This window comes from Zingiber officinale, chromosome 8A (assembly GCF_018446385.1).
Source record: "Zingiber officinale cultivar Zhangliang chromosome 8A, Zo_v1.1, whole genome shotgun sequence".
NCBI classification, from domain to species: domain Eukaryota; kingdom Viridiplantae; phylum Streptophyta; class Magnoliopsida; order Zingiberales; family Zingiberaceae; genus Zingiber; species Zingiber officinale.
This window is the reverse complement of record NC_056000.1, coordinates 24,127,419-24,143,682: the sequence shown is the minus strand read 5'-3', so window position 1 is coordinate 24,143,682 and position 16,264 is coordinate 24,127,419. Positions and strand designations below refer to the sequence as shown.

The window sequence follows — 16,264 nt, the reverse complement described above, 5'->3', positions numbered from 1 at the left end:
ATTTTTGGCCGACTTTACAGGAGGACGCCGCTCGGATAGTCGCCACATGTTAATCCTGCCAACGGTACCACAGTTTCTCACACCGTCCCGCGGAAGAATTAAAAACTTCCACGGTGTCCTGCCCGTTCGATCAATGGGGCATGGACATTGTGGGACCATTTCCAATGGCGACCGGACAGCGAAAGTTCTTGCTAGTAGCAGTGGACTATTTTTCCAAGTGAATTGAAGCCGAGCCGCTAGCTAAAATAACCGAGGAAATGGTCAAGAAATTTATATGGCAGCATATCATTTGTCGGTTCGGCATCCCGCGGCGGCTCATCTCCGATAATGAAAGGCAGTTCGCGGGTCAGCAGCTCAAGGAATGGTGCGAGGGGTACGACATTCAACAGGCTTTAACCTTTGTAGCATATCCCCAAAGTAACGGGCAAGCTGAAGTCACCAATCAGGAGATCTTACAAATTCTCTGGGCTCGACTCGACCATGAGGGTGACAGTTAGGTCGACGAGCTGCCCGGGGTATTATGGGTGCTCCGAACGACGCCTAAGGAGGGAACAGGAGCGACCCCCTTTCACCTGGTGTACGGCGGGGAAGCCATCGTCCCGGTAGAAGTCGGGGTAGAATCTGACCGGATCAAAGTCTACGACGAGAACAATGCTGAGTGGAGGCATTTGGAGCTGGACTTGGTGGATGAGACGCGAGCCAAAGCCGCCATTCGATTGATGGCGTATCGGCAGAGGATGAAGCAAAACTACAACAGAAGGATAATTCCCAGATCTTTTCAGGTCGGCGATCTTATCTGGAAGAAAATCAAGTCGGTCAACGACGTGACCAAGCTGGGAGCTCCTTGGGTCGGGTCATTCAAGATTGTAGAAAAGCTCCGTTCGGGCGCCTATTGCCTCGAAGATGAAGATGGACGCAAGCTAGAGCGACCGTGGAGCGCAAATCACCTTCAACCATACCGAGCTGGGTGAAAGGTGTGTCATTGTAACTCATAATGTTCAATTCTATTGTATCTTTTGACCGCAGGAGTAAAGTCAAAGGAACAATTTATGCCGAATGAAGATCGTCGAGCGACGACGTTAAATCCCAGAGTCGGACCGGCGACTATAAAAACCCCGGCGCGAAGATCGTCGAGCGGCGACGTTAAATCCCAGAGTCGGACCGGCGACTATAAACCCTCTGGCCCGAAGACCGTCGAGCCACGACGTTAAATCCCTGAGTAGGACCGGTGACTATAAAAATTTCGGCCCGAAGACCGTCGAGCGGCGACGTTAAATCCCAGAGTCGGACCAACGACTATAAAACCTCCGGCCCGAAGACCGTCGAGCGGCGACGTTAAATCCCAGAGTCGGACCGACGACTATAAAAACTCCAGTCCGAAGACCGTCGAGCGGCGACGATAAATCCCTGAGTCAGACCGGCGACTATAAACCCTCCGGCCCGAAGACCGTCGAGCGGCAACGTTAAATCCCTGAGTTGGACCGGCGACTATAAATCCTCCGGCCCGAAGACCGTCGAGCGGGGACGTTAAATCCCTGAGTCGGACCGGCGACTATATACCCTCCGGCCCGAAAACCGTCGAGCGGTGACGTTAAATCCCCAAGTCGGACCGGTGACTATTAACAATCCGGCCCGAAGACCGTCGAGCGACGACGTTAAATCCCTGAGCCGGACCGACGACTATAAAAACCCCGGCGCGAAGACCGTCGAGCGACGACGTTAAATCCCAGAGTCGGACGGGCGACTATAAAAACCCCGGCGTGAAGACCATCAAGCGGCGACGTTAAAACCCAGAGTCGGACCTGCGACTATAAAAACCCCGGCTTGAAGATCGTCGAGCGACGACGTTAAATCCCAGAGTCGAACCGACGACTATAAAAACCCCAGCGTGAAGACCGTCGAGCGGCGACGTTAAAACCCAGAGTCGGACCGGCGACTATAAAAACCCCGGCTTGAAGACCGTCGAGCAGCGAGGTTAAATCCCAGAGTCGACCGGCGACTATAAACCCCCCGGCCCAAGGACTACTAAATACCACTCGGGAAAAATGCGTGCGAAGAAGTAACATTAGCAGAGACAAAATTTTATATTAACGCATGGTACAAAAATAACACAGTCATGTAAGTTGAAAGTAAGATTAAAGCGGATAATTATAACTCGCAGAACGGCGAGCATACAGATACACTTCAAAACACAGAAACCAAGACAACTGAAAACACTCCTCACTCCAAGGCTTCAAAAATGGGCTTGGGGATGATTTCTAACAGACCGGCAAAGTCTTTAGGAGGGATGGAGGCCATCTCCTGAAGTTGGCCCTTAGCCTTCAGATAAACCGTTGTCGCCCGGATGGTTTCCTCAAAGGCTAGAACTAGCCGATCGCTAAACTTCTCACCAAATTCGTCCGAGCGGAGATAGTTTTGTTTCATCACCTCAAAGCGACCTGATTCACCGTCTTGATATTCCTTTAGCACAGCTCGGGAAGCTACAAGAGCGTCTTGGAGATCTTTCTTGTCTCCTTGAAGTTTAGTTTCAGCGGCCGATCGACTAGGGGTGGCAATTTTTGACCCGACACGAAAACACGATCCGAACCGAACACAAAAAAATCAGGTTAGGGTTGGGTAGTTTCGGGTTCGGGTCGACCCATTTGACCCAATTAATAAACAGGTCGGGTCCGGATCAACCTGAAATGACCCGATTACAACCCGCGAACCCGTTTATAAATAATTATAAATTTAAACTAAAATTACAAATTTAAAAAAGTTAAAAACCCTAAACATAGAGATATGTTATGCTATTGATTGCAATGTTGCTATGGCTTATCATTTATGATATGAATTTTCAATTTGTGTAGATAAATGTTATTTTTAATTTTTAATTAAATATACAAATTTTATTTAATGAATTCAGGTCATATTCGGGTCAAACGGATCAAACAGGTTAAACGGGTCAAACGGGTCGAACGAGTTAAACGGGTTAAACGGGTTAAACGGGTCAAACGGGTTAAACGGGTCAAACGGGTCGGGTTCGGGTCAAGTGCAAATAAACAGATCAGGTTCAGGTTGAATATTTTGACTCGAAATAATAATCAGGTCGGGTTCAGGTTGTCATTTGCCAACCCGCCAACCTGCCAACCCGAACCTGTCAACCCGAACCCGAACCGAATTGCCACCCCTACGATCGACCCTCCTGCTCGGCAGATAGCAGGTCGACCAACTCCTTGACGCGCTGCTCCAGCGCTCGGGCCTGCACATTCTTTGCTTCTAGATCGGATGATAGCCTTATTCTTTCTGTTGGTGGCCAGCTTGATCTCCTGGTCGTGGGACTTAACTTGGGCTTCGAGCCCAGGTACCCTGGTTTCCAAGCCAGAAGACTTGTGCCGCTCGGCCGTAAGCAGTTTCTCTGCTTTGGTCAACTCAGACCGAAGTGTGGCGTATGAAGGCCCCTGAGCCGGCGCCCCTCCAGAAATTTGGAGCTTCTTCAACTCTTCCTCCAGCGCGGCCAGGCGGTTGCTGACCGCGATGTTCTCTACCCAGTTCTGTGCTCAGATGGAATAATATCAAGAACCAAGGTAAATAGTCATGTATTGTGTTAAGAGGCATACCCCGGTAACTTGCTGCAAATGACTGTCTCCGAGCTGGCCAGGAGTCATCAATGCGACGCGGACCCTCGCATCCTCCCATATCTTGGCGAGCGGTCCGCGGATGGTGATCTGATGCTCCGGGGCAACCGGCCGATCAACCGCTAGAAGAAATTCTTCTGTGGGGAGGTGGAGGACGGCCTTAACCACTCGACGACCGCTCGGATCAGATTGAGTTGAGGTTGCGCGCCCGGATGACTCACCGAGCGGAGCGGAGATTATACCAGAATGCCTATGCCGAAGATGAGCTCGTGGATGGGAACTGATGAGCGGCACCCCAAGGGAAGCCACAGGCAGATCAAGCTGGGAAGGAGTTCGATCCGAAGAAATGGCCTCGACTTGAGCAGGGGCCGGGGTGATGGCTACAGAAGGGGCGCTGACCTGCTCAGTCACCGGTTCCACAGATGTAGCTGATTGGGTGTGGAGATCCGTCTGGCGCCGTTTGCGTATTATCAATGGGGAGTCCTCGGTCGAGTGCCCGCCTCTTTCGACGCTGGTTGTCCGGCAGACGAGATAGCATCACCGACCGGTGCAGTTGCAGGGATCCGAACGGCCGACTCTCCAACCGCTGGTGGAGCTTCTTCGCTTTCACCCTCGTGTGAGCCGACCAGTTCGATGCCCAGATCGGCCATCTCCTTCGCGGCCGCCGCCTCCACCTAGGCAGCTTTCAACTTCATCCGATCAACAACCTTGGCGCGCCACATGATGTCGGCTGCATAAAAGAAAAATAAATCAGTTAGACCAAAAGGAAGGGGGATGAGGAAAACACTTACCCATGCTGCTCGGAAGCTTCGTTCTGATCGGGCTCAGTCCAAATATATATAACACCCCTTATAGAGCAGCTTGTTGATGTTGAATCTTTGCACGGCTAGCAAATTGGCTGCGTGGAGATAATCTGGCTGACTCTTATATTTACCGAGGTCCAGCTGACTCGGCACAGTGGTCTGCCATTTAGTGCGGAAGGATGGCCGCTCAGGAAAACGAAGATAGAAATAGTTTTCCTTCCAATGTTTGTTTGAGGTCGGCATCTTGTCGAAGAAAACAAGATCGATCCGCAACTGGAAGAGAAAAGTACCCCACTCGGACTGTTTGAGATAGTAGAAGTAGTGGAAAGTCTTAGGGACTAAGGGGATGTCGTGCAGCCTAAAGAGGACAACCACCTCGCACAGCAACCTAAAGGAGTTAAGGATGAGTTGGTCGAGTGGGAGGCGGAAATAATTGCACACCTCACGGATGAACAGATGAATAGGAAAGCGCAGATCGGCCACGAACTGGTCTCGAAAAAAGCAAACAGTGCCGGTCGGAGGGTCGTGTGGCCGATCGGAGGGTGTGGCTAGTATTAGTTCGTGGTCAGATGGAAGTTCGAAGGATCGGGTGAGGCTCAGCGCATCCCTCTCGTCAAACCGGCTTTCTGTGGTAGTATACCAGAGGTCGGGGGCGAGGTCGGACTGACGAGAGGAACTGACCATTGGTGATAAGGGCTAAAGCAAGAGATGGCAGAAGTTAAGGAAAATGATGGCCGGAACAGTGTCTAAGAGGGCACGAATACGGCGAAAGTGCGAAGAAAAACACAAAAGAACTGAAAATGGAAAGGGCGAAGGGGCCTTACGAGAGATAGGACCAAAAAAGGAGGCGACGGATCACTGGGAAGCAAAGCAACGAGTTCGCCGGAACGCTGAACGAGAGGAAGCGGAAGCCTTCGGATGCGCACGCGATATCGCGAAGCGGTTGGGGAAGGGGAGATGTCCTTATAAACGTTGGGCTCGATCGACCGGAGCCGTCCAATCCAGGTCGCGAGATCCGAGGAGGGGATCTAACCGTCGAATTCGAAAAGCCAAAAGTCACATCAGACCTGACGGCTCGAGTGAACGGTGACGGATGCGCGACCACGTGGCGCTCACCCACGGGTCGCATTTAATAAGCACCATCATGCGGGCATGGCCGCGTGCTCAGCTTTAATGGCGATGATTTACACAAATGCCGAGGAGTTTTCTAAGAATAATCAGCGCGACCGCTGTTGGAGGACGGGACAATGGTAGGCAAATAAAACTTTCCAAGTACCAACCAGTGACGTGCCGATCGGCATCACCCATGTGCGTAGCCCCCGATCGGATAAACACTAACATCAACAGCAAAGTGGCGGACACGCCACCAAGTCAACGGTCCAGTCAGTCAGACTCGGCGCCTCCTTCGACTAGACTTGAAGGGAAGACATGTGATCCGTCGGTAAGGAGCGGGGGCCCACAGAGGAAGGGGTTAATAGTACGAAAGAGTCAAAGGTCCGGCCGAGCAGGGAGGAAGTCAAATGTTCGGCCGAGCAGGGAGGAATCTCTTGGCCGACCGGCCTAGGTAGACCCCCGGGACCGGCATGAAGACAGCTCGACCTCGGGTCGAGCTTCCGACGCTCACAAGCTCCTTTATAGAGGAACCACTATGACGAGCAGCTGGGCTGCTAGGCCGAACGGCAGAACTACTAGCCGGGGCCTCCATCCGAGTATATGACCGATCGGCCGGCTCACCCGGTCCGAGGCACGTGTATACCCGGGCGCCCGGGAGGCCGAGCGATCAGCTCGACCGACCCGGTTAAAGACACGGGGCTTAGAAGAGGACAAAAGGGGCAGCTGGTGATATCATTCTCGAGACGTCTGCCGCCGACAAGCAGCATGGTCGGCGGCCGGGCCGTACCAAGGATCGTACGGAGGAAATTTCCGCTGCCATGACAGAGATATGCTTGGACAATTGAGGTATGGTGTCAGACATGCTTTTCTAACACAACCATTCCAAGATATGCTTAGGGGAACGTGCATGCTTTGGAAAGCGTGCACACGCCTCTTCGGGGTCCTATATAAAGACCCCCGGACTTCGACGGAGGTATGATTTCTCTCCTATTCTACTGTAGCCACAGTGTTTATTCTGTCTCTTTTTGCCATCGCCTAACTTAAGCGTCGGAGGGTCGTCGCCAGGAACCCCTTCCCTGCCCGACTTTGTTGCAGGTTCATTGCAGGCTACATCGCTGCGAAGATCACTGAGAGACAGCAGAGAGCGCCACGTCCCCAATTTTCATCGACTCAGTGCGAACAGGATCAATGTCTATTTAGATGTGGGACACCTTATGGTTTGGAAAATATCTTTATTGATTTGACCTTCGATTTAGTTGGCCGTTGTAACTTCCATGGGAGTCATGGGAGACAATGCAACGGAAGGAACTAGATGGCATATGAGGAAACGTCCTCTCGAATTGCTCTTATGGCCAACTTGACAGGGTCCCTTGGTGGACTGCTAGCAAGTATGACACCATCGGAGATAGTAATAGAGGGTAGTCGGAGGGGCAAAGCCAGAAAAGATATTCCCATGATGGATGTTCTCGATGTCTTGTGTAACAGGCTACGGACATTCCCTAGTGGGAATGCTCCTACGCCTCCCATAATATGTAAAGTGGTAAGATTAGTAGTGATTTATCTAAGAAGGTATCCTTATCGTCAGATTATAGATTATTCAGCGATGTATCCAATCTTTCATTTTCAAAGTCCGTGAGGACTTAGGCTTTCCAGAGATGTACAGAGTTATTCCCAATCTGTTGCATTCAAGGTCTATAAGAACTTAAACTTTCTGGAGACGTATCCAACAGGATTGTTTCCAATCTCTTGCCTTCAAAGTTCATGAGGATTGAAACTATTTTTTCGTCTCTTCTACTTGCAATTTAGAATCACAGGGGCTCTTTGATATGAACTGCGTGGTGTATGAATATCAATTTTTGATAATGTAAATTTATTTCAGCTCTAATATTAGCTTGTAAAACATCCCAAAGAAGAAGAGCAAAAGATCTGCATAGATCAAAAGGGGCTAGAACACATTTGTTCGGCGAATGTACGCCACTAGAACCGGTTTAGCCTGAGAGGTCTAATTAAGTATGATAATTACGAATTGCATGAGCCTCCCCTACTTGTCATTGCCCCAGGAGCCATCTTCTTTGACATAAAGTACACGAACGGACAAGAATTTATTATAATTTAAGCAAGCACGGGGAAATAGGAAAGATCCAGCTCTTGTGTTTTTGTCCTTGTGCTGTTGTTGACTAGCTAAATCAAATATTCAAATTAAGGCCTAAATCGAAAGATCCTTGCTCTACAAATAGAGCAAATGGTAGGACTACTCCACACGCTTACCGGATGGCTCGCCTACTGCTTCTCGTTGGAGTGCTACATGCTGTTGCAACACTGGCAATGGCGAGGCCGCTTGACCTTGCCATTACTGACTCTGCACGCCCACCTTCTTCTTCCTCTTCATCTTTGGAGCTCGCAGCTGCACCGCGGCTATCACTAGATGCGAGTCGGCCAGACAAGTCGATCGCCGGAGCTGAAGTCATTCTGGGGGGGTTTGCCATTGCTGCTCTCGCTGTGATATATTGCTACATCAGGGTCACTAGGCAGCATGGTCACCGAGAAAAGGAATAATTTTATGGCACCGATCGATTGCTTGATTAGCAATTTTAAGTATACTATGTGTTCAGTTTTCCGTTTAGTTTGTTTAATTTGGTAGAGTTAAGCAAATATTGTGAAGCAGAACTAGTATCATGTTGTAGTGCCCTTACTGGTGAAATATTTTGCTCTCCCATCTTCACAAGAACACTTTGGAAATATTTGCCCGAATAAACTTTTCTAAAGTTTAATCACGATTTTAATATTATATAAAATAAAAGATCTATCGTTCAAATTGTATATACTATGAAAAGGAGAAAAATATATATTAGTAAAAGGTTGAGCCATGTATTTAATATGTGCTTTAAAATTTCATTAATGGAAGACTATCTTTACTATATTATTGTCAAAATATCTAAATTTATTAGCAACTAAGAGTCAGCTACCTTATTAAAAAAATTTACCCTAAATTTTGAATAGGTTCACTAAAATTCCTCTGCATCAATTACTCAATCTATTTTTTAAATTTAGATTTGATGTTTTCTAAATTTAAGAAATAAAATCTCTATTATAAAAATAAAATAATATTTCTTTTTAATCTCTCTCCTTCAACTCAATTTCTCTTCTTTCACTCATTTGATTATCTAAATTTAATAAATGAATCATTTATTTTAAATTTTAGATATAGTAATATAGATATTGATATAAATGTTCTAAGTGATTTAATCGATAATTTAAAAAAGAGGGTAAAATAGGTATTTAATGTTAAATAAAATTTTTAAATAATCTTTTAAAAAATAACAAAGTTTAAGGGCCAAAATAAAACTGTTCGAATGACGTAACCAATCGATGCTGATCCTCTTTGCGATTTCACCGCGAGGATCTGCGAGCACCCTGCTGCGGCAACCTAGAGGTCGGTTTGTTCCGTCTACAATCGGCGAGGAACGAGGGAGAATTTTTTTTTTGTTTTGTTTTTTCTTCCTAATCTTTCCTAATTTTCGCAGGGCAAACCCTTGTTTTTCTGCGATCCTCGCTCTCGCAAACCCTAACCTTCTTTCGGGCGATCCATGGGAGGGCACGGAGGGCTCAACATCCTTCCGCAGAAGCGGTGGAACGTCTACAACTACGATAACCGCGAGAAGGTTCGGAAGGACGAGGAGGCCGCCGCCCGCGAGGAGCAGCTCCAGCGCGAGCAATCCCGCCGCCGGGATGCCGAGTTTCGTCTCGATCGTCTGAGGGTTGCCCGTGGAATTCACCACCAGCAACCTACCCCGGTTGACGATTCTCATCACTTCAACCTCTTCGAAGGTCTTTCTGATTTCTCTGCTCTCGGAGGTGCCCGGGGAGAGGAGGCCACTCACTTCGGCAAGAGATCCAAGAAAAGTGAGGCTGAGGATAGTGGTACCAAGAGTTTTAAAAGGCAGAAGAGAGAGGAAAGGTCAGCTCCAGTGGCTCCGGAGGACGAAAAGTATAAGTTAGGGTATGGATTGGTTGGAAAGGGGGTAAAAGCACCGTGGTATCTGTCAGCACCTTCAACCATGTCGAAGGATGCAGATGAGAAAAATGGGATTTCCTCAGTTCCAAATGGATCAGCGAAGAAGAATTCCGGGAAAAAGACTATAGAAGAGTTGCGGGAGGAACGTATGACGCGGGAAAATAAAGAGAAGGAGAGGGAGCGCGCGCTTCATTCAGGTGCAAGGAACCGAGGGTTTTCGAGGTAAGACATGGGTTAAAGATTGTTCTTTTAAACAAGACTTACGAATTGCCCTTACCAAATTGTTTTCAAGTAGTGGTTTGGTATTAGAGATTTCATACTTCACTAATTTTCTCTTACAAGTTTTTTTCCATTTTCTTTTGCTAATGCTGTGGATATTTAGAAACTTATTGTCATCTAAAAGGAAATCCAATGTGGAGTGCATCCTCTTCCTAATCTACTGAACATGAGCTTGTTAGTTTTGAACAGTTGTTTAAAAAATGAGGTCCCTTAGTAGATCCTCTTGTTATTCTGGAGTCTTTGTGCAGTTCCATTGCCCATTGGTCTAATGGAACATTTGTAAAAGGATTTTTGACATTTAAAGGCTAAAGAAGTTTTCTGCAATGTGCTTTAGACATGGTGGAAAATATAGGAAGTCGATGGTTGGGAAAAAAAAGATCCATGCCATTTTCAAACATCTAATTAACAATGCAGAAGTATTGTGTGTTAAAACTAGGTCAATGCTTATACTGCCTCCAGAATATCTAACAGTATATCTTAAAAAGATGGAAGAAAATGATAGATGGAGTTTAACATTTTATGAGATGCAACGTGTGTTGGATTTTTGATAGTGATGAGGATATTTTAGGTATGTATTTTTGTAGTTTTTTTAGGTATCTGTCAATGCAGTACCTGGATTGGTATGGACTATTCAAAAACTTAGATATTGGTTGTATTAGATTGGTAGGATTTGAATCAATAGAAAGAAAATTAAAAATGGAAAATTTAATTATTGTAGCAAACAACAAAATGATATTAGCTTAATAAGTATATTGGTACTTACATGAATATAGTTTGAATGGTATAAATAGTTATTAGTATTAATAATTCTTTTCTAGTAGAACAACTAAAACAATAAACAATGACCATAATAACAGCTGCATATGACAACAATACATATTGTAATAACTTATGTAACTATTATTTGTATGTGCTTTTGCTTTTGTCCAAGTTCATTATCAGCTTTGAAGAGTTATTTACCAAACAGGATAGTACATATGCACGAGGGAATTACAGCCCCCTTGGCTATGCTTGGAGAAAATTTAAGAAATTGATTTCTTAAAGTTTAAATTTTCTTCTTTGGAATTCACAGCTAGTTGTTTTCTCTCTAAATATGCTGACAAGGGGAAAATTATTGAGTCGAGACAATCTGCTATATATCTTATGCATAGTTAGTCAAAGCAGATGTCAAGGGAAGGATATAGCAGTTGTTTTCTTAGTAGCCTCTTTAGAGCTGGGTTATTAAAGGCGCGCCTCAGGCGCGCCCGAGGCGCTAGGCGCACAAGGCGCTGGGGAAAACACCTTGCGTGACGCGAGGCGGGCGCTGTTCGCTAGGCGCGCCTCGTGCGCCTTGGCACCTCAACGAAACGCGAACGAGGCGCGATTGAGGCGTCGCGATTGGAAAAAAATCTGGATTTTAAACCCAAAAAAACATTCCAAATCTTGTTTGGAATTAGGGCACGGGAAAGAGGAACAGAAAAGAACGCAGGAAGGGAAGAGAGGAAGAGAACGCAGGAAGAACCTGAATCCATTTCCGTCCGCCGCCGCGCTGAGTTGCATCGTCGCCCAAGTATGTTTTTTTTTCTTTTTTCTGTTTTTTCTGTTCTTCCCTTCTTCTTCTTCTTCTTCTTCTTCTTATCTTCTTTTGCGTCTGTTATCATCTTGTTCTTCTCTTATTCTCTTCGCTTCTTCGCTTCTTCTGTTATTCCTTTTCTTCTTCTTTTCAATTTTCTGTTTCTTCTTCTTTTCTCTGTATCTTCTTTTCTTCTTCTTCATTTTCAGTTTTCTTTTTATTCTTCTATTTGGTATCTTCTTTTCTTCTGCAGTTTTACTTTTTTGTTTTTTGCTTTTAGTTGCTGGTTCGTGTTCGCTGAGCTGCTGTGCTGCTGTGTGGTTTTGTTTTGATTTGGTTTCCTATTTTTTAATTTTGTTTTTGCTTCCCAGTTCCTACTGCTGTCCAATTTTTTAATTTTGTTGCTGTGCTGCTGTTCGTATTGGTGCTGCTGTCTGCTGTCTGATATTTTGTTTTTTTACTGTTGTTTCTTGCTGGTTCGTGTTCGCTGAGTTGCTGTCCAGTTTTGTTTTGTTTTGATTTCCTGTTTTCTAATTTTTGCAGGTTGTGTTTTTGCTTCCCAGTTCCTTACTGCTGTCTGGTTTTTTACTTTTGTTGCTGTGCTATGTCTGCTGTCCAATATTTCGTTTTTTAACTGTTTTTTCATTTTTGTTTGACTTGTTTTGCTTTTTGTTTTTTTACTATTTTGTTATTGCTGGTACTGTACAGTACTTTTATATTGCTGGTACCATATTAATTTTATTTTATTTTTAATTTTTCAGACTAGTTTCTTGTTCAATTATCATGGAAGGTAGTAGTGATACTCCAACATATATATCAAAAGATCCGGGATGGAATTATTTTCAAAGAGTTAATCCAGATAATAAAAATGATTTAATTTGTAACTTTTGTCAAAAAGTTACAAAAGGGGGCATTTATCGTGCAAAACAACATCTTGTTGGGGGGTTTCGAAATACTACGACTTGTAAAAAATGTCCATCTCATGTACGTGAAGAAATTAAAAATTTCATGGAGAAAAAGGCAAAGAAAAGTAATCTTTCTCAACTTGCAACATTGGACTTTGAGGATGTAGACCCTCTTGGTGATGATATTGATATGGATAATATTGGAGCTAAAGGTGTGCCACCTATAAGTACAAGTACAAGTTCTAGATCAGTGAATATGCAAAAAAGGCCCAGACAAATAGGTCCAATGGATACGTATTTTGCTCCTAATGTACAAAAAATTGTTGAAAGTAGAAAGGGTAAAGAAAGACAATCTACGATAAATGAGGCATACAAGAAAGAATTGAGGGAAAAAGCTTGTATGGCCATAACTGAGTGGATGTATGATGCGGCAATTCCATTTAATGCCGTTAACTATTCAAGCTTCAAAAGAATGTTGGACTTGGTTGGCCAATATGGTATAGGTCTAAAAGGACCTAGTTATCATGAGGTGCGGGTTCCTTTTCTAAAAAAGGCTGTTGATAGTGTGACAAATGATTATATTAAGTCGTGTGAAATAGAATGAGCCAAGTATGGTTGTAGTTTGATGGCAGATTGGTGGATAGACAAAAGGCAGAGAACATTGATTAATTTTTTAGTGAATTCTCCTAAAGGTTCAGTTTTCATCGAATCGGTTGATGCTTCTGATTATGCAAAGACTGGAGAGAAAATATTTCAATTGCTTGATCGATTTGTGGAGCGTGTAGGAGAAGTAAATGTTGTTCAAGTTGTTACAGATAGTGCAAGTAACAATGTGCTTGCTGGTAAAAATCTATTTAATTATTTCTTATCAATATGTTTTTTCTTATATATGTTAAATTTATCTACTTTTCTAACTTCTTTTGTAGGAAAATTATTAGAAGCAAAAAGGTCACACTTGTATTGGACTCCTTGTGCTGCTCACTGCGTTGACTTGATCTTAGAAGATATAGGGAAATTGCCTGATTTTAAAGCAACATTGAAGAAGGCAATGAGTGTGAATGCTTACATTTATGTTCGCCCTAGCATGGTAAATATGTTGAGGCAATTCACAAGACAAAAAGAGCTTTGTCGGGTAAGTGTCACAAGATTTGCTACTGCTTTTCTTACTCTTGAAAGGATGCACCTACAGAAGCAAAATTTAAGAAAAATGTTCATTTCAAAGGATTGGATAGAGAGTAAATGGGCAAAAGAAGCTTCGGGGAAGAAGGTAGCTAAAATCATCATGACACTTAGATTTTGGAGCAGTATTGTGCATATTTTAAAGATATATAGCCCTTTAGTCCGTGTTCTGAGACTGGTTGATGGCGAAAGAAAACCTGCAATGGGTTATATTTATGAGGCTATGGATAGGGCAAAAGAAACAATTATGAAGGCCTTCAAGGAGAAAGAAGAAAAATACAAAGAAGTGTTTGAGATCATTGATGCGAGATGGGAATGTCAACTTCATCGGCCTCTGCATGCTGCAGGACATTATTTGAATCCAGAATATTTTTATTCATACACAGATTCAAATATCTGTGGAGAAGTGGTGAATGGTTTGTTTGAAACTATGGAGAGATTGGTTTCAAGCGCTGCCGAGCAAGATAAAATCACTATCCAACTCTCTATATATCGAAAGGCAGAAGGGGTTTTTTGGAGGAATGTAGCAATTAGACATAGAAGAGCATTATCTCCAGCAGAATGGTGGGAATGCTATGGAGCAAATACCCCAGAATTGCAAAAGTTTGCTATTAAAGTGCTTAGCCTCACTTGTAGTGCTTCTGGTTGTGAGCGCAATTGGAGTGTATTTGAGCAGTTATGTAATAAATATAAATGTTTGATACTATTAGTATGCTACTTTTATAAGTAGAAAATATTCTTTGATATTTTATTATACTTATTGTGATTGTTGACATTTTGTAGATTCACAGCAAAAAAAGAAATAGGCTAGCTCAGCAGCGCTTAAATGATTTGATATTTGTGAAATACAATCGTGCCTTAAAGCTTCGGTATGATGCACGTGATAAGATTGACCCCATCTCTTTGACAGATATTGATGATAGTAATGAATGGTTGATGGGTAGAATGGATGGAGAAAGTGATAATGAAGAAGATGAGTTGGTTTTGAAGGTGATGACTTGACATGGGATGTCGTTGCTAGGGCTAGTGGAGCTGAAGAGCCTGAATATTGTACTAGAGGAAAAAATATTGCAACCATGACCTCTAGTTCAAATGCTAGGCCTAAACAAGTCGAGAAGGGAAATGCATCTTCCTCTATGAGACACTCATCTCTAAGATTTAGAGATGAAGAAGAAGAAGAAGAAATTGAATTTAAAGAAGATGAAGATAACGAAGAAGAAGAATACAATGAGGATGATCTTGAGCTTGATGATTAATTTGACTTATTACGCTTGTTTTGATGGACTTTGTTAGTTTAAATTAGAAAGTTGAAATTTGAAAGTTTGAAACTTTTATTAATTTTATCATGGTGTTGTTTTGCTTGTTATATTTGATATTGATGTGTGTGGAATATTAATAGTTATCATATTTGACATAGTATATGAGTGTGGCAATAGTCTGGTAATCATCAACCTCATGTTCAAGAGGCGCGCGCCTCGGGCGCGCCTCGCGCCTCGGGCTCTAGGAGCTTTTTGCGCCTCGGTGCGCCTCGCGCCTCTAACAACACTGCTTTAGAGTTGTAGTCTTTTGTTATCTGGTTTGCAAAGGCGGGAGCATTCGCCCATATTTTCCTTCGGTTCATAGTATCTTTTCTAGCAGTGCCATATATTTGTATATACGCATGTTTACACGGGATTCCTATTGAATTACCTACTAATTACATCTTGTTGGGTACATAGTGGCTGTTTTTCTTCAGTGGTTTGGCGCAGATGATATAATTGGGACGGTCTGAATCGATAGTCGTTTAAATTACTTGATCAACTGTTCTACATGACAACCAACATTTAGCTATGGCATATAACAACCAGCATTTGTTTCACCGCAGGACTTTCAAATAAGAAGAGTATACTGCTTTTAGTGGTTTCGTTAATAGGTGGTGCATCAAGGTTCATCCGTCGCCAAGTATCAGTGCACAGCTAAATTTAATATACTGCTTTTAGTGAATGTAAAGAGGTGGTGCATCAAGGTTCATCCGTCGCCAAGTATCAGTGCACAGTCATACAAGTTGCTCTCTCTGATCGAACGTGTTTGAATGGCCTTGATCTTTTTAAACTTGATTCAGAAATTGAAACTTGTAGAGCATTGCTGCTTGGTCCTGGCCAATCAGTCAGAATTCATACTTGTTATGACACTCTTTATTGCTAATCTGAAGTGGTTTCGTTAAATATTTTCTAGATGTGATTTTTTTCTGAGAAATTTATTTGGCCGAGGCACAGAAATGCCAGGCTCAATGGATTAGACGCATCTAATCAACTATAAAGATGGTTATCACAGACCTTTAAAGATGGATCAACTATAAATATGACAAGTTAATCTATTGAATGTGACTTTTGAGTCTTTTTTTCCTTCTTATATTTAGAAGTGTAGCAGTCATAGTTAAGGATAACAATGATGCTCAAAAGGAAGATGTATATAGAGTAAAAATTCGGTTAAATAACTTAAAAATTGGACGGTTTTTTAAATTTTGATTTTAAAAATTATTATTTAGTTAAACTGAATAAATAAAATAAAACAAAATGAACCATTTGTCGGCGGGATGCTCAGTACTACATGTATCCATTTAACTGGAATGCAAATCTATAATTTTGTAGTACTAATTGATTTTGTCGACCTAATTTGTCGGCGGGATGCTCCATCGCCAGCGATCATTCTCCTTAGGATACTTTCTAAATCGAATTATCATAAATTATGGAGGGGTTAATGTAATTTTGCCATTAGATTACTAATCTTGAGTCCGTTTGGGACGAAAAATGAATTGGTAA

The 16,264-nt window shown here is 43.4% G+C and overlaps 1 protein-coding gene across 2 annotated transcripts; it reads left to right on the top strand.

The window, feature by feature from the left end:
* The first annotated feature begins 8,873 nt into the window (after positions 1–8,873).
* Positions 8,874–15,667, top strand: LOC122008013 (leukocyte receptor cluster member 1 homolog). Of its 2 annotated transcripts, XM_042563583.1 has the most exons (3): positions 8,874–8,966; positions 9,058–9,770; positions 13,211–15,317. In XM_042563583.1, exons 2-3 carry the CDS (start codon positions 9,121–9,123, stop codon positions 13,272–13,274), a joined length of 714 nt encoding a protein of 237 aa, XP_042419517.1. In that variant the 5' UTR covers positions 8,874–8,966; positions 9,058–9,120; the 3' UTR covers positions 13,275–15,317. The 2 variants fall into 2 exon arrangements, with proteins under 2 accessions (XP_042419517.1, XP_042419518.1); XM_042563584.1 differs by lacking the exons at positions 8,874–8,966; positions 13,211–15,317 and adding an exon at positions 15,328–15,667 and having other exon boundaries at positions 8,973–9,770.
* Positions 15,668–16,264: the final 597 nt, after the last annotated feature.

Excerpts from the sequence above, each read along its gene's own strand:
- LOC122008013 (XM_042563583.1), top strand. The coding sequence starts at position 9,121 with ATGGGAGGGCACGGAGGGCTCAACATCCTTCCGCAGAAGCGGTGGAAC. Across the intron at positions 9,771-13,210 it reads AGGAACCGAGGGTTTTCGAG|GAAAATTATTAGAAGCAAAA; the intron begins GTAAGACATGGG and ends CTTCTTTTGTAG.